The sequence below is a fragment of the Ctenopharyngodon idella genome, chromosome 7 (assembly GCF_019924925.1).
Source record: "Ctenopharyngodon idella isolate HZGC_01 chromosome 7, HZGC01, whole genome shotgun sequence".
In the NCBI taxonomy this organism is placed as follows: Eukaryota; Metazoa; Chordata; class Actinopteri; order Cypriniformes; family Xenocyprididae; genus Ctenopharyngodon; species Ctenopharyngodon idella.
The window spans coordinates 43,990,794-44,013,929 of NC_067226.1; the positions used below are offsets into that span (position 1 = coordinate 43,990,794).

Below are 23,136 nucleotides of genomic sequence, written 5' to 3' on the forward strand. Positions count from 1 at the left end.
TCAAATAAAGATTTACAAAGCAGAGAAACCATAATAAATGGCACTGGAAATGCATCAGCTTTCAGAAGAAAACCCAGACTTTATTTGGTCTTGGAAAGAAGTGTTATAAAATGAGCTGTTTGAAGAGTGGGAGCAGACACCTGCTGACATCCTCAAGATAAGTTGAAGACCTTTCCGTGTTCAGAAAATCATTTAATGAGTCTGAACTTTGGTTTCACATTGAGTATTTCGTTTACAATTTCCTCCTTTTGGTAACAGTTTAGGTTAATACAGTGTAGCACAATGATGTGGCTCATTTTTATTAGTCGCACATCACCTTCTGGCGTTACTCTTAGAAGAAAAGGGTCTATATAGAAGCTTAAATGGTTCCTAGAACCTTCTAGGGGTTCCCATCATGGGATCATTTAATGTATTTAGTTTTAATTCATTCATTTTGTTTTCATTCGTTTGTTATTTTGATTGAATTATATGTATGAAAAAGCTCGTAAACATACTTTATCACTAGAAAAAAATGGAATGACCTGTTAAACATGAAAGGATTATGCCATAATTCAAGACCTTTCTCCTTGTATATCTTTATATCCTCTACTTTTACAGGAGGATTAGTGTTCTATATAGAACACCACTGAACATGAGTTTACAGTGCAGTACTGTGATACTATTGTACAGAGGTGGTATAGAGTTCTGCAGTTGTGACGTCAAAAACCTGGAAGACTAATTTTGAAAAGATTTTCCTGTGGGTTTTTATAATGGAGTTTTTCAATCAGGTCTGTGATAAACATAACTTGACGATACTTCGATGTTTTTGTTCTACAACGTAAATTACACACACCTATATCGAAAACGTGAATTCTGAAGCTTTTAAAAAACATTTCTAATAAGAATGTTTGGGGTGTGAGTGTGTGTAATTTATGTTGTAGAAGAAAATGTCCAAGTGTCGTCAAGTTATGTTTACCACAGACCTTATTTTACTTATAAATTATAAAAACCCGTGGGAAAATCTCGAGAGAACCAGTGACGGGTTTTGACGTCACGACTGCAGCATTCTATTAGATGGTATTGGTAATACTATGGTACTCAACATTATTTAAAAAAAACAAACATCCTTGACACCATGTCCAAAAAAAAATTGGAATATTATATAGGGGTGTCACAATATATCGCTGTACAAAAATGCAACAATATGTATCGTGGATAGTGATATGTATTGTGTATAGTTCACCCAAAATGAAAATTACTGCGTGAGGAAAAAAAAATTAAAGTTTGAAGAGAACTACTATATATATATAATGTTGAATATAATGTATAATAATGCAATGGGGGAATATTTGTGGGTCCTGATAATGCCAAATGTCTTATGTTACCAGTAAAAAGTGGCCTACATTATTTTAAATATATCTAGTCAATGACAGAGTGCAAGCATATTTGTATTTTTCTGTATTTTCAGCTTCAGAATCATATTTTTATTCTGGTGTCACCATTGTCCTGTGCATTGGGTTACCTGCACCAAGTCCAAGCCTATTCATTTCCACCCCCAATGTAATACTAAATTTAGCATTTTAATCGACAGTAAATTTTTTAACCTTTTACCATATGTCTTGTATCACAATAATATCGTATCATAATATTTATCGAGTCATGACATGAGGGTATTATTACATTCCTAATATTATAACATTACATTTACATTTTTATAACATTTTTTGTAAAAGTGGCTTGACACAAAATACAGGCAAATATGTGACATTACATATCATCTGCTTTCAATATGATTTGCATTTATCAGTAATAATGTTGTAGAGTACTCATGTGGAGATGAGTTGGCAGTCAGCCGGAGGGAGAATCTATTTCCTGTATCTCAGACAGATCTTTTTTTTTTCTCTTTTAGCTGTTCAATGTTCATAGAGTTGAGTTTTGTCTGCAGGCCAGAGCTAGATGTTTACTCTCTATACTTTACACTAAAAAAAACTTTTGCTCAGCTTTGGTCTAGACAGCTGTTTTTATGTTTTTTCAGTACAAATAGCATACTGCTTCTACAACAAACAAGCTTTGATATTGAAAGTTCTCCGATTCTGTGTTAGGATAGTCCAGGGAAATCAATAGGTCCGAGCCGGTGGGAGCGTACAGCTGGAATAGAGATATATTGCTGTAGCTCTGTAATGTTTGTGAATGCTTAGAAAGATCCATACGCTCATTATGAATTTACTGTTGTCACCGCTCAAGCTATGCACATCATTCAGTTCAGCGTTCGATCTTTATTGCCTGTTACAAGTGGTCTGTTATGGACTTTGGTGAGATTGTGCTTTATCTTTCTAATGCAGATGAATGTTGTTCTGCACTGTAAAACTCAGTAAGTTCAGAATACTCAAAACATTTGAGGAAACGTATTACCTTATAACATTTAAGTAAACTAACTCATTTTTTAAAGTTAGTAGAACTTAATTTTTGTGACAAGTGGGGCGGGGCCGAGAGCCGTGGGAGCGGAGCAAGGCCAGTGTGGTGCTCGGGTGTCTCTCATTAACAGTCACATCACCGGCATCCCTTCACTCCCACGGTTCTCAGCCTCGCCCAACTCATCATAATGTTAATTACATACAGTTAATTTACATAAACATCACATTCAGATCTTGGTTAAATGTTAGATAGCAAATAACACATGCTATTATAACTATCAAAGAGACTGTCATTATATACTTGCATGTATATAATCAAACAACATACAATATATGTGGTTTAAAAGGTTTGGCAGCCCATCCTCAACCTAACCACAGGCTCTACTCTTCACCACAATGGTAACCCTACAAAACTAACATAAAGACAAAACACAACATTAAACACTGACTGTCTCCCTATGTTAATCTTGTTCAAAAACACACTTAATTTCAACATTTATTTTCCTTGTACAGTCTGACGCAAAAGCATGCTGGGAATTAGAAATCTGCTGCAACTCAATCATATTAAGTTCAGCTTACTACAATCAAATTTTGGGTTCACGCAACTTTTTTCTATTAAGTACAATGAACTTTCATTATTATTTGAGTGAAACAAACTCATTTCATTTAATTAATATCACTGTTCAGTTTTACAGTGATCTGCTTTTGAAGCCTTGTGTTACATTATGGCGTCAATAGGGCTGATTTCTTTATTTGTTGTTATTTTATTGACAACATAAAATTAGTCAAGATTGTGAATATTGTGATGATTTTAATACATTGTTTATTTGGCATTAAGTTTCCTAAAGACAACTTGTGTCATGTTTCATAAGTATGAGGTGTTTTAATAGATTGTCATGTTATCTTTCTAGAATCAATTTCAATTAACTGTTATAACGTTTCTAAACACAGATTCAACAATTAAGTACCGTTATCAGAAAAGTCCTCATGTGGCATTTTAGATGCCTTAAATGTTTTAGTGAAATATAGCTATTTATAGCTATTACTTGTATTGTTACATTGGTGCACATAAATAGAAATGATCAGATATCATTATATCTGGTGTACATTTAGTGAAAAACTGTGGAAAGCATGCCTTAGATTTTTACTGTATTTTGGATCTTGAATTTAGCCTCTTAAATTTACTTGGCAACGACAGCTCTTTGCTCAATAAGGTAGTTCCCTTAGCCATTTTTAGTCATTTTACAGCAGATAAATCAAGAATGCATATCATACATTTTCAGAAGGCTGAAAAATATTGGGATTCGTGATCCCAAAACACTCATTCGATAATGCAGTGTTTAAAAATCAGCGGATTGAATAAGCTGTACGTCTCCTAGACTTTTAAAGGGATCAAACAGGCTTTTCACGTGAAACCGCAGTGCACAGGTTAGCTACAGATGTTACAAACTGACTTTGACCCCTTTGACTGTTTGTTCCAGCAGAACAGCTGCAGTCTTTAGATGTAAGAAAGACCATCTGGGATTATGCTCGTCAGATGATGGCTCGTCAATGAGGGGCCTGCAGTCAATACGAGGTTTTGTGTCTTGTTTTTGGTGGGCTATTGTCATTTACAAGGCATAGTTACAGGGAATCCAATGGCTCATTTGCGGTAGAAAACAAATCTTTATTTAAATGGCAACGCAATTATCTTCATCACTGTATTACAGAAACATCCTAACTTAGAATATCCTATCCTATCCTATCTGTTTGGTAACCATGGACATTTCACTTAGGAAAGAATTAAATAAGCTTTTATGTTTTAGTATGATGTGGTATCTACGGTTTTCTTTTTAAATCATTTCATTATACCTGTTGACTAATTTTAGACATTTAGCAATGTATTAACACAATATGTAAGATTTTTTTTGGCTTAAAATATTTTTAAAAAATCCACTGAAACAATGTTATAAATTGCTGACTTGTATACTTAGAGTATCCCAAATGTTTCCAACAATGTTTAAATCCAGAGAAATCAGCAATTTTAACCAGTGTAATGGCCATGTCATTGCATTGTATGTCAATGACGTCATTTCCGCACTACCCTTGATTTCCGCTTTTACTTCCTTAAAAACCATGGAAACACCACTGACCCTTAAATAAATTATGGGTTTTATTAGACAGGTGAGCAACTCCCCTAGCATTTTGAGTGCTGTTGAGCGGATTCTTAAACACCTCTGATTGGCCATTGTGTTCACGTGCTCAACAAGTATGTCTGTGATTGGCTACAATGATCAACACTTCAAAAACATGTTGAAAAATAAACACCTTTGATGCTCTTCACAGAGCGCTTACACAGCTACACACGGGAGCGTTTGAAAGCAGGCGTCTCTCAGCGGATCCGTCTATCAGAGGATATATTAGGGATCCGCTGATAGACGCCTGCTTTCAAACACTCCCGTGTGTATCTGTGTAAGCGCTAGGTAAAGAGTGTCAAAGGTGTTTATTTACAACATGTTTGTGAAGCGTTGATCATTGTAGCCAATCACAGACATACTTGTTGAGCACGTGAACACAATGGCCAATCAGAGGTGTTTAAGAACCCGCTCAAAATGCTAGGGGGAAATGGTGGATTCATCAAATTTTTTAAATTTCAGTACCTACCTGGTACTTTTGACAACCCTACTATTTTGTCAAGTGGCTAGCATAGCATAATCAGAAAAATGCATATAAGCATAATAAAAACAGCAATGTCCCAGACTCTCGGCCTCTCCTGCTTCATACCACAGTAACGTTAATAAAACTTTAATACATTAGCTCATGCATGAACTTGATTTCCTGTTGGATTGTTTTCCATTGGATGTGGAGGAGAAGATGACAACTCCCATGATTCCATGCTCATCACAGCGTCATCAAGCTACGTCTTTGCTTTTGTTTTGAAAACTAGATCTCTAGCGGTGAAACTTACATACTGTGCCTTTAATTATTCTTTGTTTATTATATAAACCAAAAATTAGATATATAATTTATAACAACAAAGTACAATAAGTTATCAAACAAACTTATGATAAGCATCTCCATTTTATATATATAAAAAAAAATATATATATATATATATATATACACACACACACACATATACACATATACTGGAAATTAGACAAGATTAGACTGTGTAAATATACATGCATACATACATGTATCTCTCATTGTGTAGTGGAATGAAATAAACACTTAGCATATATACTTTTATTTGAGGATTGAGCTTTAAAATAAAACATTGTTATTGTAAGTATCTATTTCAAAATTGATCTACTCATCCTTAGTAGCAACGTATTAGGCATTGAAGCTAAAAGCACAATCGATTTGTAGGAGATGCTTGTTTGGGGAATTACAGTGTCTGAAATGATATTGCTTGCATTCAATGCCACTATTTGGCTTTTGTGATGATCAGAGACTTGTGAAAACCTATATGGAAGTAAATGAAAGGCTGGTATAAGCTCCAGCTTATTGAACAAAGCCCTCCGCTCACTGAACTGATTTGCTGTTAAGCTTGGCGAAGCATTTCAGATATGGATAGAGTAACATGAGTTAATCAGATGCTTACAGATCTAACGTGAGCGGTTTCTTTTTATTAGAACACTCTGGTCATTTCAAGTTATTTTCCAGCCCGTGTTTGCAGCTCTGAGCCCATTGGCATTGCAGGACAAATGCTGCAGACTTGAGTGTTAATTATTTACACTGTCAGAGGTCAAAGTGCATGCTCTTTTGACTTGTGTTAGCTTATTTGGCCATACCCTTGCTAAGCAGAGATGACCTGTGTAGAAGAATGGCTGCCTTAATTAGTCTACAGACATCAGGCTTTGAATGCAGTCCAATATCAGCAGACATGTGCTCTTAACCAATACTTTGGCATGTAATATAGGTCAAAGTGCTCACAATTTCACAGATCAGTTTTCTGATTAGAAGTGAATGTCTTTGCAAAAATGTTACTTTTTTTTTTTATCTAAAATTTGCTCATTGTTTAGAGTGTAACATTGTGATTTGTATCATCTTGTTTGCAAGATATAGATGTTTAACAACCGAAGTATAGTGGTCAAGTGATAGGTTTTTCAATGGCCAATGCAGATGTCTAGAAAGCAGGGTATAATACTTACATATATATATATATGTATGTATACAATGCCAGTATAATGCTAATATATGCACAATAATATTTAAGTCAAAGAAATGAGACAACATAAAACTGTTTATTATCTGTTTTCATGACTGTTGACAGATTTTGAAACTGGCAAAAGAAGGAAATTTTACCCAGTAATCTTAGGCACTGTTTACACCTGGTATTAAGATGGTATTTTGGTCGATCCGATCACAGTGGACGACGCTAAATACAGGTGTAAACAGGGTCTAAAATGTTTTAAACAAGTCCACTTTCAACGGCTTCCAGAGGTAGTCGAAAATGCATTAGACCGGATTACTTTTGTAGTGTAGACGCTCATGTTGTCAAATGCTTTCGAACAGCCACAAAAGACCACCTTCTCTCCGCCTACTGACCTAATACGTAAGCATTATGGGAAGCGCGCTGGCCAGATGGAATTTAAACTTTGTCGGCTGAAGACAAGTTTAGTTTGAAGATGAAAAACGTACCAAGCACAATCTTCTCTCACCGTTCCTGATTTCTAACACGCACTCACAGTGTTCGCCGTGGTCTGGCGGCTATCAGAGCGGAAACAAAAGCTGCTGCTCTCCGTATGTTTTTCCGTTGTCTCCGAGCGCGTTCGTATGTAAATTCCGCAAGCTCTATCCATTAGCTCGAAAGATCTGAAAAAACCCATACATTTACCCACCCATAGACCCTCCCCTTGAAAAAGTGGTCAAAAGTGGACAAAAGAGACGGATTAAAACACTAAGTAAATGGGAATGTGTCTTCCTCGTCTACTTGTGATCAGATCGACTAAAACTAAATCTTAATACCAGGTGTAAAGGGCCTTTAAACGGCCAAATATTAATTAATGATAATTGAATGAATGATTAATTGTCCTGGCCATTATGTCAGTCTCTTTCAATACAATTTTCTAAAGTTTATTATTGTGTTGTGTAAAAAGTTAACCATCGTCGCAATCACCAAATCAACATCCATTTTGATGTTCGTGAGGTATGTAGTTCATACCTTTATGTGCCTTTACTAACAGTGCTCTGCACATTTGTATCTGGATGAATAGTAGTACCAACTGGTAAAAAAATAATAATCTTTCTAATTCTAAACTCTTATTCAAGTTTTTCCTTTATCGTTTTACATTGCTGAATCGCCAAATGCCACAGTAACAGAAACTAATAAGTTACAAAATGTTGGTTGCACTTAATTTTACAGTACATGCACTTACAATGTACTAACCCAAGAAAGTACTGAGTAATATAAGGTAACTACATGGATGGACTTAACATGTGTTAAGGTTGGGTTCCGTTATCTAGTTATTACTCAGTAGTTATTACTATAATAAGTACTTAGTATGTACATGCATAACAGAACTGTAAAATAAAGTGCTACTGAAATTTGAATTAAATGTGATGAGATAAAAAATCTTTACCGCAAAATAATACTCAAAGTTCTGTTGAGTTTCTCAAATTAACATGGAAAGGACTGATTGCATCTGGTTGGGACAATGTTACACTCATGCTTTTCCTTGTATTCAATTTATATACTATGTTAAGAAGGTTCAGGAAAATTGTTGGCTAACAAACTATTGAAAGTTATTGTTTGCATTTTTTGTATTTGCTCTTGTGTGGTAAGCCAAGTCCTTGTTTAGTGCTGCATATTCATCCCTTACTGTTTCCTTTTCAGAGTACAATTTCAAGACAGATAATCCCTCTTTGTATGTGTCTCCTCTAGGGCAAAATGTGGGTGACTGGGAAGTTGACGTCAATACGTTGAGGTTACGGTTCTCCTTCTCCCCACACCCTGGCAGTCTGAGAAATCAGACGTTACTGTGACAAACCTGGGCCGCTGGCACTAAAATGTCCCTAAGTGGTGGCACTGCAGGCGGGAAAGGTGTGGACTCGAATGCGGTGGACACTTACGACAGCGGTGATGAGTGGGATATCGGGGTTGGAAATCTGATTATCGACCTTGACGCTGACTTAGAGAAGGACAAACTTGAGATGTCTGGCACCAAGGACGGAGGAGGAATGGCAGCTCCACCTAGCGCAGTAGCGGCTCTGCCAGACAATATCAAGTTCGTTAGCCCCGTGAGTGCCCCTCAGGGCAAAGAGAGCAAATCGAAATCGAAACGCAACAAAAATTCTAAAGACAATAGCAGCAAGTCTCCAGCTGCAGATGGAGCAAAAAAGGACCATCAGGGACGGACCCAAGGGGAGGTTACTGGTGCGACAGGTAGTTCAGGAGGCGGCAACTCCGCTACGGGCAAAGGTGTCGAGAAGGGCGCCAAGGCCTCACGCGGTGTGCCGAACAGCAAAAAGGAAAAGGAAGTATCGAGTGGGAAAAACAAGAAAGAAAAAAGTGAAAGTGGACCAGTTGCAGTCGTGGCAATTGAAAAGGAGATAGTTGCAAACGTTCAGGCGTTTGGAAGCGCACGCAACACGCCCTTTGACAATACGCAGAATGCAGACATGGCTGTGACAGAGCAACTTGGGAATAATGCTCTGGAAACTGTTGGAATTGTTTCTCCGTTAGCTATTAAATCAGAGCCAGAGGAGCTTGACGGGGAATGCAGAGCTTTGAAGAAGATAAAAAATGAAAAGGTAAGCACGGATGGCCCGTTTGTGTATTTCAACCATTTAGCAGCTAATGCAAATTGTGTTATTGACGTATTGATAACTTGAGTCAATATTAATGACCTAAACATGGGTAATACTGTATATATCTGCTTCGCATCCTGTTTTTGGCATTGTGTGTGCTTTTTGATTTGAACTTTTTGATCAGAAAGTAAAGAGAGGACTTGCAGTACCTAAATAAGATAATCATCATGGTGTTTCAACCGCTCTTGCATTTAAAAAAAAAAATCTTTCTAAAAGGTTAATTGAATTATCATAGTTTGTGTAAACATATATTCAAACAATATTTTCAGTATTATGCTAACATTATTACACTACAAATTTGTTTGGCTTGATTTTTTTTTTTTTTTCTGTTGTTCCGGTCTTTAAATAGAGGGAAGTTTAGGGCTGGTTTGACTGTTAATCCCAAGAGCCAAAGATGTGTTTGGGGGGAGGGTAGGGAAAAAGCTCAGACCCCTCGAACCCACTGGCCTAAACTTGATGTGGGGGAAGGGTTGGAAGAAGTTCAATTATCTGCTTGTATACAAGCTTTTAATCAGAACAGAACAGCTTCTGTGCTTCTGGGGATCATTAAAATTGGGAAGGAAATTCCAATTAAAGCTTCAAATCCAGTTTCAGATCTTAAGCAGATAAGTGATGCCAGTGTTTGTTTGTAACTTTTACATTGGCCTTTTATCTGTGGAAACAGTGGTGGCTTCCACTGTGTTAAACTTAATGATGTAATTTCTTGCAAGTACAGTATGGTTTGACTAAAAGAACAAATGCGGATTGTCATATTCATTTCAGGATTATGTTTGCTACTGTTGTGCTTTGTTACGTAGATTTGCCAACATTGAAATTCCAGTTACTATAAAGTGCCTACCCTGTGTCTTCTGGAGATGGTTTTAAAGCCCTGCTAAGCCTTTTTGTCTTTTCTGTGGCATGCCGTGACAAAATAAATCTGTGGTAGATTAGGTAGGTAACCATAATTTCAGATCGCTAAAGAGCAAATGTTGCATTGATGACCCAAATGCTGTAAATCAAAGGCAAATCCTGTACACTCCCCAGATTTCCAAAGTGCGCAATCTTCTTGGAAACGTCAGTACAAAAAAGATTTTTGCTTCCCGGTAATTGTTAACATGAATGTTTCCTGTTAGGTCAAGTGGATATTATGCAATTAAAAGATTTAAAACTTGAAGCAAGAATGCAATTATTTGTACAATAAATTGGTTGAGCACTTTTTTTTTTTTTTTGCAGTTTACATTGTTAATTGTGCATTGGTATTTAATGTAATGAATTCCTGTAGGCCAATGTACTTATATTTTATTATACTTATATTTGACTGTATATTTGATTGCACTAAAGTGGAACTATTGCAAGTATACTTACACTTACAGGTACACTTTAAATATCTTGCATTTAAAGTCTGAAATTATACAAAGATCATACAATCCTTATTAATAGTGATATATTAAAACGCTTTTTAGGTATAATATTAAAAAATGTACAGAAGAAAGAAATAGTCCAAATCAAGTTTAATTATAATTTTATATCAATAAGTCTTAAGTGATGTGTCAATAAACATGTTAATGGATTTGAAGTATACTTAGTATGAAATTAATGTATTTTAAATAGATTTTGGTATAGTTTTTTTTGCTATATTGTGTATATCACGGTGTGTAAAAATATACATGTAGCACAGCACTATTGGCACTTGAGAGTGATGAAACGCATAAATGAGACAATAGAGCGGGATGTGATTGATGTTAAAAATATTTAAAATTGTTAAAAATAGCAGAGTTAGTCATGAAAAAGAACTCGCGCTGTTCGCTCTTGCTGACTGGCACATTGCCAAAGGGCACGCATGAAAAGCTGCCTCTCTCAGAAGGCGATCACGAATTTGGGACATGCTTGATGCGCAAATTTATTTCTCTTTCACATCTTATTGCACGTGAATGGTCGAATACACACACAGTTATGTCAAAATGTAAATACAGTCCGTTATGTCTCAAGTGAAGGTAAACAGTTGGGTGTAAACCAGATGTGTATCAGTATAATGGATCCGTGCATTCGCTCTTAAAGTGTCAGCAGCCTAATAAACGTGATTTGACCTGTCAAATCCAACAAAAAGAGAAAATAACTTACTGCTCGACTGAATAACTTTTGTAGCTTTAATAAGAATAAATTTATATTTAATTCATACAGTGAAGACTCTATGCAGTATTTTTTTACATTTGATTATTCCATTTCTGTTCTATTTCTAACTACGTTAAATAAACCTATTGTACCTGATCTGTTCTTACTGTTCTTATTTTTAGAAACAAAAATAGAAAAATAAAATAAAAATAAATTTTATTTCACAATATAGTTTTCATATCGTGAAATAAGATTTTGGTCATATCGCCCACACCTAATTTTGGCTTATTATGCAGCATGCGAGAGGGAATTGATTAAAAAAATACAAGGTGGCAAAATATCAGCAATTAGAGCAATGGCAGATTTGGGAAACAAAGCCCTTTCGTGGTGTGTTTCCCTCAGCTTTGTACATGGCGACTGTGAGTATGTCTGGATGGGTGTTAAAGCCAGCAGCGAGGGTGGGGGAAGGGAGCTCGGCGAGCTCGCACTGCTAATTCAGCTCATGAAAGGCTTGAGCAGTGAGAGCAGCTGTCCTCCATTGTCAGCCAGCAAATTTCCAGCATGCCTCATTTCACCTCTCAATGTGAGCAGAGAGAAAGCTAGAGGGCAGAACAGAGGGGGATAAACAAACAGAGACCGATAAATGAGGGAAGGAATGAATAAATGAGAGAGAACTGTTGAATGCCTCAAGTTGCCGCAGTGCTTCCAAACGGAGGTTGGAGAGATCATGTGTTAAATGCCAGTGGTGAAGTCTACTTGTAGCTTTGCGAGGGGTTGGAAGGTGCTCTTACTCAGATCTGCTGAGAAAAAAGGCCACTCGAGGGCCAGAGGAAAGAGAAGGGGGAACAAATGACCTGGCTAAATGGGGGAGGGGGAGGGGGGGTTGCTCTGTAAGTGGATGAAGTCTTTAACTTCCTACACACTAAGGAGCTTGTCAGCGGTCCCAGTTCCACTGAGGCGAAAAAGGACTGGTGAAGAAATTAGGACTTCTTCGCAATTCACTTACTTGCATTACTGAAAATACGAACTATTAATTGGGTCACACTACCACCATGATAAGCAATTTTTTTTTTTTCCTCAAGGTTTTGGTGCTTGTAAATTTAATTAATTTGAAGGGCTAGTTCAGCTGAAAATGTCTTCTGAAGAAACACAATCACTTTATATTATGTACAGATTTAATTTAGTCTTTTATTCAGAAACAGTTGATCAGTGCACATTAGAGCTGCACGATTCTGGATGAATTGAGAATCACAATTTTTCTTTTTTTTTTTTTTTTTAAATAGAAATCACAGTTCTCCCACAATTCTGAGAAAATGTTCTGACAGTGTTAATTGCTGCAGTCTATTTAAAAATATTTTAAATTTGAATCATTCGTTCAAATCGAATTTTTTAAAAATAATTCAATTAATGACTCACTCATAAAGACTTCACTTGTTTCATTACTGGATGAATCAGCATTTTTGAAAGAATCTCTTGAATGAATGAATGATTCAGTGACCAATCCATTGTCACTTGTCGCCACCTACTGGTGTAACGATATAATTGATACAATCTTTATTTGAAGCATCAAGTTACTTTGCAAAAGATGATTTCCTCTATTTTGATCACTTCCGTAGACATCAGTGTTTATATCTGAGCTATAAACATATCACAGTTAGGACGCAAATTTTTTTTAATGCGCAGCTTGTCAGTGAAGCACAGCTCTGTGATCAGTAATAAATGCTGCTCCATCTGAAAGCCAGAGGGTGCTCTCGTGCAGAAACTCCAAATATGCCCCGCAGAAGAAGTATGATATAATGCATGTCATTGCAGAAAATCCCAATGGGCATCATACTTTCGCTGTAGCTGAATAAACAGAAGATTGAAATGCTTTGATTGATTAAACATGACTAATAAACACATGACTACAACAATATATGGTTTATCTGAGTTCTTCAAGCCTTCTGTTTTTTCATGATAATAAAGTATATTTATAACGCAATAGCCTTTTGCAATCAGCATAGCCTTTATCACTGTATAGAATACTAGGAAATAAATATGTTGTGTGCCTTATTCTGTGTAAGAAGAAGAAGATTGGAGTAAAAACATGTTATTAAATGTCTTTGTCGGTTCATAAAGCGTGATTTCGTGTTAATTGCAATTAATCATGCAGCTCTAATCACAGTACTTCTGTGATAATTTAAATTATTGTAAGACAGAAATAATGATACTGTGAGCAATCACACATTTTAAAAATCGGTGGAAATGAGCATACACAATTCATTGTCCATTATCCAATATCAATACCGATACATAAATAAATACAGGACTCAAATATTGGCCAGTAACCAATATGGTTCCAATTTATTTTTCATCCTTATTAAAGCTTCAGCCTCACATTCGTCACAGTTAAAAGAGTTGAAAGCAAAATGCTGCAAACTCCAAGGGGTTGTGAACAATATTAGCCTGAAGTGCACTTTTGAAAATCCACTGAAAGCAGTTCATCATCCCAAAATCTTTTGGCATATGTTTGAGACACACTAATCCTTCTCTGGCTGACTGTTTAGGATGGATATTATGAATTGGGATGTGGTGTAGGCAGTTTAGGGCATGTGGTCTGATCATTTGAAGTGCTCTCTCTCTCTCACGGTACAGAATGAGGGTGGTAACTTGCAGTGATGGGCTGTAATTTTTGTAGAAAACTTTGCATAATCCCCAGCATGTGCAGCACATTGTTTTTCTGAAATGAAAAATGATTTAGCCTTCTCCTTTAGCAAAAACAGCTGTTGTATAAAGTGACCCAGTGTTGTTGGGGTGGGCATTGGACCATCATGAATCTCTTTATAATGGCAGTTCTTTCATTTTGACAAGCACAATACTTTAAGCCCTTGGGCTGCAATGAAAAGTGGAACATTATTGTTTGATCAAGAAAATCACAAGATCTCATTCATACATCTTTCTTCTACTGCAGAATGTGTAAAGAGCTGCCATTCAAGGTTGCTTAGTCTTGTGGTGTGTTTAACATCTTTGTGCTCTGGCATTGTGTGTCGAGTTACTCTTGCTCTAATGAGGTTAGTGTCACTGGAAAGATCCTTTTAAGAAGATTAGAGGCTATTGTTAAAGATTTCAGCGACAGAATGATTTAGGATTTCTTTGTGCAGGAGACAATCCAGGCTGCGTCTAGCGCTGCTTTAGTTCGCAATTTACAAATCTATGCATATTGGCATTGAATGTTGCATGAAAGTCATGCGACTCAGAAATTTCAGGGTGATACAACTGTCTTGATATCATAATGTCTGGCATAATTAGAGCTGCACAATTATTCGTTAAAAGATTGCGATCTCGATTCAAACAACCACGTGATCTTATTCCTAAATGACAGCAATTTGTCGACGTCTATTAAACCTTTGACAAGTACAGTCACATTGAACATTCAGATCTGCGTTGGCACTGCTGCTAATCCAGAGAGAGCAGTTGTTGTCATGTATAGGTATGAAACAGCTTCACAAACAGTTTTTTTTGACCACACAGTGTCATTATTTCTGTCTTACAATAATTTAAATTATCACAGAAATACTGGAATGAAAGTTTATAGTTCGGATATAAACACTGTTTACGGTAGCGATCGAAATACAACAAAATTTCCCCAAGGGGATAATAAAGTCTGCTACTACTAAATAGAGTAAATAACATTTTGAAAGTAACTTGATGTTTCAAATAAAGATTGTATCAATTACCTTGTTATATCAGTAGGTAGTGACGAGTGACTGTTAAAAATATATTTTTTATTGACGCATTCATTCAAAATATTTGTTCAAAAAAGCTGATTCATCCATCAATGAAACAAGTGAAGTCTTAATGAGTGAGTCATTGAATCATTCATTCAACCCAATTTGAAAAAAAAAAAAATACATTCAGATTAATTAAATATTTTTTAAATATACTGCAGCAATTAACATCTGTCAGAACCTCTAGTAAATTGCATGTTATTTTGTTTAGTTGTCTATTCAGAATTGTGGGAGAATCATGACCTCTATTTTAAAGAAAAAATTCTAATTTTATCCAGCTCTAATGCAGCTATATAACAAAGTATATTTCTAGGAACTTTTGTTTCTTTATTGTGGAGTCTCTTATATGTCACTGGCCCTCCTCAAAGAGTTGCTTGCTGTTCATCTGTTTAAAAAGAAAACCTTTTATTTCTCTTGCAGAATTGTGCCTTTTGTTAAAATATTTTCCCTTTCCCACATTCATCTGCTTTTTATTTCACTATTTCACACTCTCTCGTCATGGGAGCCCCTGAATGAATTGAGCAGTTCAGCAACACTAATGCTGCCATGGTGCTGAAGGGTTGTGTGTTTTTTTTCACATTCAGTCTCATCTACTCATTACGTCATGTAATGCTATGGATGTTTTATGTCGAGAGAACGTGCTGTGCAATATGTTTTGCTGCTTCAGGGGTGCAAAGTGCACATGTGAGATGAAAGGCTCATATTTCCATGCTCCCATGTTCCCATAATCAGTGTCAGCCATGACCTGACTCTGGGTGCCACCCTTTTCTCTGCTTGGAATCATGAGCAAATCCACATATTTCTACAAAACAGTGTATCTACTGTTAAGACACATTACTGTGAGCACCTCTAAAAAAAAAAATTGTTACGCTTATAATTAAAGCTGTTGGAGAGTTCACAATATAGCTTTAAATAGATGTTTTTAACAGGATTAAAAACACATTTCAACATTTCAAAAACAATTTTCTCATCTTCATTTAATTCCAAAGCCATATAACCATCCAACCTCCATGGAACACAGAATGAGTTATTTAGCAGAGTGTTCTGGCTGCTCTTTTCCGTACAAAATTTTTTTGCATTAAGTAGTGAATTAGAAATTGCTGGTACTTTGGTATCAAGTTGGTACTTAAATGAAAAAAAAAACAAAACAGTAACTTCACCAGGGGTTAAACGGATCATAATTGATCCGTGATCCATACGGACCAGACCCCACGGCTCTGCACGCATGTGTTTCGCGGAATAATTACTAAGTTTCACCATCAATTCTTGCATGCTGTTATCTTCATGCATAGTCGCACACACAGAGTTGAACGGTGAATTGCAAACGGTGAATTGATTCCTCTTTTGCATCTTCATGCGCTTAAACAGGCACATACACAGAAAATTGTCAAAATACCAGTTTCGGCAATTTCCAGTTTCAAATTAAATTTCGATTTCGAATTAAATCGCTAATTCGAAAGCGAAAGTAAAATGCGCACACGGCTGCATTCCTATGGAGGTTGAGCTTCCATTGGAATGAACTGAAAATGCTCTGCACCAGCAGACACGTGCCATTACGAATGCCCGTGCAGCCGTGCGCATTTTAGCCCTGGTGGGTTCATTATTATTATTCTTAATGAAAAACACAACAACTAGAAAAACACAACTAATCCTTTGCAGGTTCCCTTTTAGCTCTGGGTTTAAGTCCAAAATACTGCCAAATAGGTGCTTTTACATTTACATTAATCTTTTGTCATCGTCTTGTCAGTCAGCTCCTCACTCTCCTGATAAATGAAATCTGACTCCTGCTGCTGGTCTGTGTTGCGACTCTCGTTCGGCTCATGCTGCATTGAGCAAATGCGTTCAGTTTTTAATTGTAGTGTCTGTTTTCTAACTGAACTAAATTATTTTTATTACTATAAAAAAATCTAAACGACGGTGGGGGCGATGATGAACAGACTATCACAGCAAGCCTACTGAATACACTACAGTTTAGACCTTACTTTATTTGTAACTTTGTTATATTGTATTTATCTATGTTTGTAATTAGAGTATTTGATCCTATTTTTTTACTGACCGTTCACTTGCCTTTAATAATGTTTGAACTTTACTAGTTCAAAAAAATTATCCGATCTGTGAATCAAAAACCGTTATATGATCCGTTAAACCACTAACCTTCACCAGTAGCAGTATTTCTGCAATGTCGGTAGTAATTTGGTACCTGCGTACCACTTTCAAATTTAACATGCGTGTGTGCATGTATGTGATAGTGTTTGTTATTGCAAACAAATATCTGAATTGTCAAGATATTGAATCTTGTGAATCTGTGCTGCAACTTTTAGGTCAATATTAATCATGTAACTCAACATGTCAATCAAACAACAATATTGACAAAAAGAGAAGCCATCACTGCTCTTAATTATTGTTTACTTGAATAAATACTTGAAAAAACAATGTTGTTTACTCTACCGAGAAATACTTAAAGGCTACGTTTGTCTAGGCAATTTAATTTGCTTTTTTCTTCTTTTATAAGTTAATATTTGTAAGAAGTGATTTCACTGGTGTCTGACTACTGATATTTTGGTTTCCTGACATCCAAAAGCTGCTATTCACTGTGTCCTGCTATGTACTTAATTTTGCAGTTGGAAAAAATCAAACAAACACTGTGCTTTTGAACATCACGAGGTGAGTAAATGACATGATGGTCTAGTACAGAACTTGAGACAAACACAGAGTTTGTTGTATATGTTTGCATGTGTGTTTTGGTTTTTCCCTCTTGACTCTAAAGGAGCACTCAGACTCTGACTGTACTGCTAACAGTTGCGGGCTTTACTCCAAAACTGAGAGCTTGGCTTCATCATAAGTCAATAAATATCTAATCAAATGAGGTGAAATTAGAGGACATGCCAATTGTGTTTTCTGGCCAGAACCATTTTTGTGTCATTTTATCTGCGGTGTCGATCTGTATCCGAGCTATAATGATGCACACGATGTAAATCATGTTCAGCTGTTTAGTCACTCAATGTTGTACCTGACTGCAGCCAGTTGATGATGTTTTAATATGCCTAGCATCAGTGTGTTTTTCCTGATGTTGTGTGAGTTTCTGCACTCAAGGTTACGCTGATTACTGCAGCAGTTATTAATGAATCACTTGCCCTTCCCTTTGGTCTTTAAAGGTGTAAGTCTGCACAATGTTTTCAGCGTTTATTGCATGCCCCTACTGCGACCTTCTCAGATTTCATTTGTGGTATCATGATTGATGTTTAAGTTATCTTATTTTACCCTTATTTAACTCATATTTTTCTTTGAGTGGAAAACAAAAAGTGTTTTGGAAGAGAATGTGGCGTCCATTGTTCAATGGAAGAAAAAATATAGGCTATACATGGAAATAATGAAAGAAATGTCCTTTTTTGGGTAAACTGTGCCTATTTGCTTGTGTGTATTGAATTTCACATGCAGATAAGGGCCACTTAAAAGGGTCTGATCCAATAGAGCAATGATAGTACAGATGATGCTGATTAGAATATTGATCTAAAGCATGTGTCTGGTGCTTTATTATTGTTCAGCCGTTGAGCTCATGCCAATAACTGCCCTTATTGATTAGGGGAGATGACATGAATGGATTGTTTTGAGACTAAAAGCGATTTCTAATGATTGCTAGCTACTTATCCTCATTACAATATGCTAGGCTGTAGACTTGTTTTTTTTTTTTTTTTTTTTTTTAATAAATAGGCTGCTATACAACATGAATATATCTTTTTTTTTTTTTCTTTTTTTTTTTTTTTTAAGATCGTTCAATTCTGATGGAACTAATATTCACCATATGACGGTTTGATTTAACTTGAATTTCCTGTGAAATTGTGTACATTTTTGTGCATATTTTCCAAATGATTGAATTTATTTAATTTATTAAAGCTTTTAATTGTCATTTTTGAAAATAACTATTTTAAAGAGCTTTTACGAAAAGCCAGTTGTTACATACGGCAAAACAACATTTTCTCAAATAATAACAATATGAAGCATTACATCACTTATCATCAATCCGATTCCTTCTTGAAAGCTCTGAATGTACCCAATACTTTGCAGTCAGATTCACATGTTCGATTACATGTGTCGTTATCAGCATAATTTAACGAGTTGGTGGTTCTCAAAAGCATAGTTTCACCGAACATAGCCTAGTCGTTCGCCTATCATCCATCGACTTCAAATATGGCTTATCATTTGAAACATGTAAGTAGTAGCAACTTTACATGGCTGCTCGCTCTAACATTAACCTAGATAATTGTGTGCTATTATTAGGCGCATATCCAAGTGTTTGTGTGGAGTGTGGAAGCTAAAGTATTAGCATGCTTACTGCATGACATGGAGGCGCCGGCGCGATCACTTGCATTTTTTCTGATAACAGCGGAAACGACTTAAAATACTCCTGTAATTTTTGGTCATAGAGATAAGAGTAATACATCATTCAAAACTGCTTTACTTTTATTTGTGTAAACTCACAATAACAAGAAAACATTGTGCCTTTGTAAAATAAAGAAAACAATCAGTATGTGCTTTCTGCTGTCTCCATCTCCCTGAACTGGAGCGCGTCACAAAAAAGAACCGAAACTCAGCGTATAGGCTACTTGCCTCACAGACATGAGAAAAATATCTATAGAAAGCTTGAAATGTCAACTTTTAAATGAACCAATACAAATCGGAAAAAAATACTCTCTGCTTATGTAATCCGTATGAAAGTTGCATTTCTCTCTAAAGGTGCATCCACTATACTGCGGAGATGGTGAGGGAGCATCGTCAACTTCATCTTTGCAGCCAGCACTGACTCAGAAAACAGTAGTTTATTAATAAATAATTAAAATGTCTCCTTGCTATTTTTTTCCCCCGACTTTCATAATTTCAAATCATACTTTTGCCGGTGCTTTGCGGCAAGCTTTATGTGTCCACTTAAGCACGGAATAGGCTATATTACGTGGCATCATTAACCAACTTTGTTGAACGACAAATTTGTGACATTACGATTTCGGGAAACAGTCGTGACTAGCTAGTTGGTTTCTTCAATGATGCATCCTACTATGGTAGTTAAGCAGTGAATCTGATTATAAGCAGGTTATTTGGTTGCATGTAAATGTAGCTATAGAAAGTAAAATGCATTTCAGATGATGTAGAATTCATTTAAAACATTCACCTTTCATAGGATGGAAAAGATTCTTAAAGATCTCCACACACCAGAGTCACAATCCTTTGTAGGAACTGCCTACTTTATGGTGTGAATCTCGTCACAGTGTGAATTGGGAGTTCACATGCTCTTGAATACATGACATTGGAGCATTTTTTGTTTATTGTCAAGTTTACCATTGTATCGGGCTTTTAGGGTTGTATTAACCAGTAGTGTAGAAGTGCTTTGGCATTGATACTTAAACTGAAAAAATTGCGAAGTGGTTTTATATAGCTGTTGACCTGACAGTCACTTTAACAGAACCAGCTGTACAGTCTATAGCCTACATCTAGTTTGAATGGCATTTATTGCAGGAGAGCCATGGAAATCATGTCCTAACTATTTCAGTGGATGTTCAATATAACAGTGGCCGTAGTGGTATAGACCAATGTTAATGATATTCACTATAGTGTACTAATTACTAGGAGACCAACATTGTTTTTCTGAAGTATCTTATACTTTGGCTTGGCAATGTTTTTTAGCCACTTTGACTATCATTCGACCGATAATCAGTTGTACCGATATTTTTCCCCATAATCGGGTATCGGTTTTATATTATCGGATTCACAGATAAATTGCTCACAAGAACGCCATTAAAGCATTGCTTTTAACGCGATCCACTCATTTAAAACTCCTTAAATTATATTAACATCTACTATAGAACCTTTATTTCGCTCATAAACATCTAAATAACTTCAGCTCTGTGGAAATTAATTATCTCCGCAATAGACTTTGTCTAAACGCATTGATAAAAACAGCGCTCTGTCAGCAGGTATTTCATAATCTAGACCGACAAAAACATTATTAGTAATTCTGATAACATGCCAGGTGTCCAACGAATGCATGCGTAATGTTTGAGTATTCCAGCGAATATTCCAGCATGTTCCATTCTCTTCACTCGTTAGCCTATTAAACAACACATAAACCTTTTAAAACTGTAGTTTAAAATGAATGATTAGGCCTGTAATTATTCTTATCTCTATATTTATGGGGAGTTGATAGACTCCCCTGGTATTTATGTACTCCATTTGAAAACATTAGACTTTGTAAATTTTATTTTGCCTGTTGTTCATATTAATGCTGTTGTTATAAACAAAAAAAATTAATAAAATGTGACTAGGATTATTAAGCTACACTAAAGTAGTAATGTTTGTTGTTTGTTTTTTTATTCAGGCAGTTTAGAATGTTTTGTGCTTTTTTTTTTTTTTTTTTTAATTTGTTAGAATTATTTTTACATGCTATATTTGTTACCTGTTTGTTTACCTGATCAAAGGTTTTATTTAAAAAGACACTTCAGTGACAGTGCACTATATATTTTTATTTTTTGCACTCTTTCAGACTCAAAAATAAAACAAATAAATATCGTTCTGTATATCGGTTGTCAGGCACATAAACATGCAAAGAATTGGTATCGGTTATAAAAAAAAAATCAATATCGGTTGATCTCTAGCTGTTACCCAAAATGCAGTGTGTCTATCTCCAAACTTCAGTAGCAAATGCACTAGAATGTGTAGTAAAGTTTTATTCAAAGAAATCTAAAGTTTTACCACTCATCAGTTGATGGCTGTTTTCTTTTCTTTTTTTCTTCCACATATCATGTGTGTTTTCCAGTAGGGTTGATAAACATTCATGTTTTTTTTTTCTCAGTCTATTTACTGGGAGATCTGTCAACCAATTAATTTTTTTGATGGGCTTTACTACATGATATGCTGTTTAATTAATGAAATCCCATAAAGCCACTTTTTAGACATCTGTATTTTGTTTGATGATATGTCATTGAACTTAAGCTTTGTCACAAGCTATTTCCATCACATAAATATATATCACATAAAACTTTTGCGAATAAAGCACCGTTTCCATCCAGTGAGTCAAAGAGAACCAAATTGTAACTTCCTGATAAACTGGAACCAAATTTCACTAAGAAAAATGGAAGTTGCTGCAGTAGAAGCCACTGTGGGTCTTTTTGATATATAATAAATGACTTGTGCCTCAGAGCACGCAGACGAAATGCAATAAACGCGGTTATGTTATCTTGCTTTCAGAGGCGGATGCCTGTTGATTGTGAACGCAGTTGTGTAAGACAGTTCTGGGAGGTAATAATACCAAACCTCATTGACAACAGACTTTTCAGAATGACCAAAACATTTCATGTGAAACGAGATTAGTCCACTGGTTAGTCCAGTTATGCTGTCCCATTGCGCAAAGTCTCTTGACTTTTTTGATGCGCATCGAGGAATTGATTTGGTAAATGTTTCCATTGTAGTTTTTGCACACGTTTTATTATTGAATAAAAAAAAAATGTATCCTCCTCAATTGAGCACGCAAGTTTTTTTTTATGCACATCTTGGCATTTCCATTCATTTTTTTTAGTGTGATATCCCAAAATGTGCATAAAAAAAATAAGTGGATGGAAACATGGCTACAGGTAGACACAGAATGCATTGTTTCCATTTATTTAAACAATTATGAAAACCCTATATTCTGTTCCAATCTGTAGCTACACTACATTATCGCTACTATATTAATGTGTTAAACCGATAACCCTGAACATTCTCTGACATTTTCTAAGTGAAAAAAGCTGAATTGTGGTTTTCTCAATGCTGTTATTATTGGAGAGGCTGTCATACACATCTGCAAAGAATATTCATAAAGATTTGTAGTTTCAGCTTTAGTATCATTTATCAAATTTCAAGTCACCCTTCAACAAAATATTATTTAAAAACCATTGCCTAGAGTACAAAATCCCAACAAAGGTGTTGTAGTAAAACACTAATCTTTTCAACTCCAGCTGTTTTGCGTGACATTTGTGTCTTGAAGGTTTGCGCGTGAATGGATGTTTTTCTCCTAGTAGTCACCAATCAACGTCTTTTGTTCATATTACTAGACCTAAGTTCAG

The 23,136-nt window shown here is 35.8% G+C and overlaps 1 protein-coding gene across 2 annotated transcripts in view; it reads left to right on the plus strand.

The window, feature by feature from the left end:
- Window positions 1–23,136, plus strand: part of znf609b (zinc finger protein 609b) — a 56,052-nt gene that overhangs the window by 1,880 nt on the left and 31,036 nt on the right. For both annotated transcript variants that reach the window (XM_051900845.1, XM_051900846.1), the window contains exon 2: window positions 8,263–9,131. In XM_051900845.1, coding sequence (XP_051756805.1) covers window positions 8,388–9,131 — 744 coding nt within the window. In that variant the 5' untranslated portion in view covers window positions 8,263–8,387. The remainder of the gene's footprint in view (window positions 1–8,262; window positions 9,132–23,136) is intronic.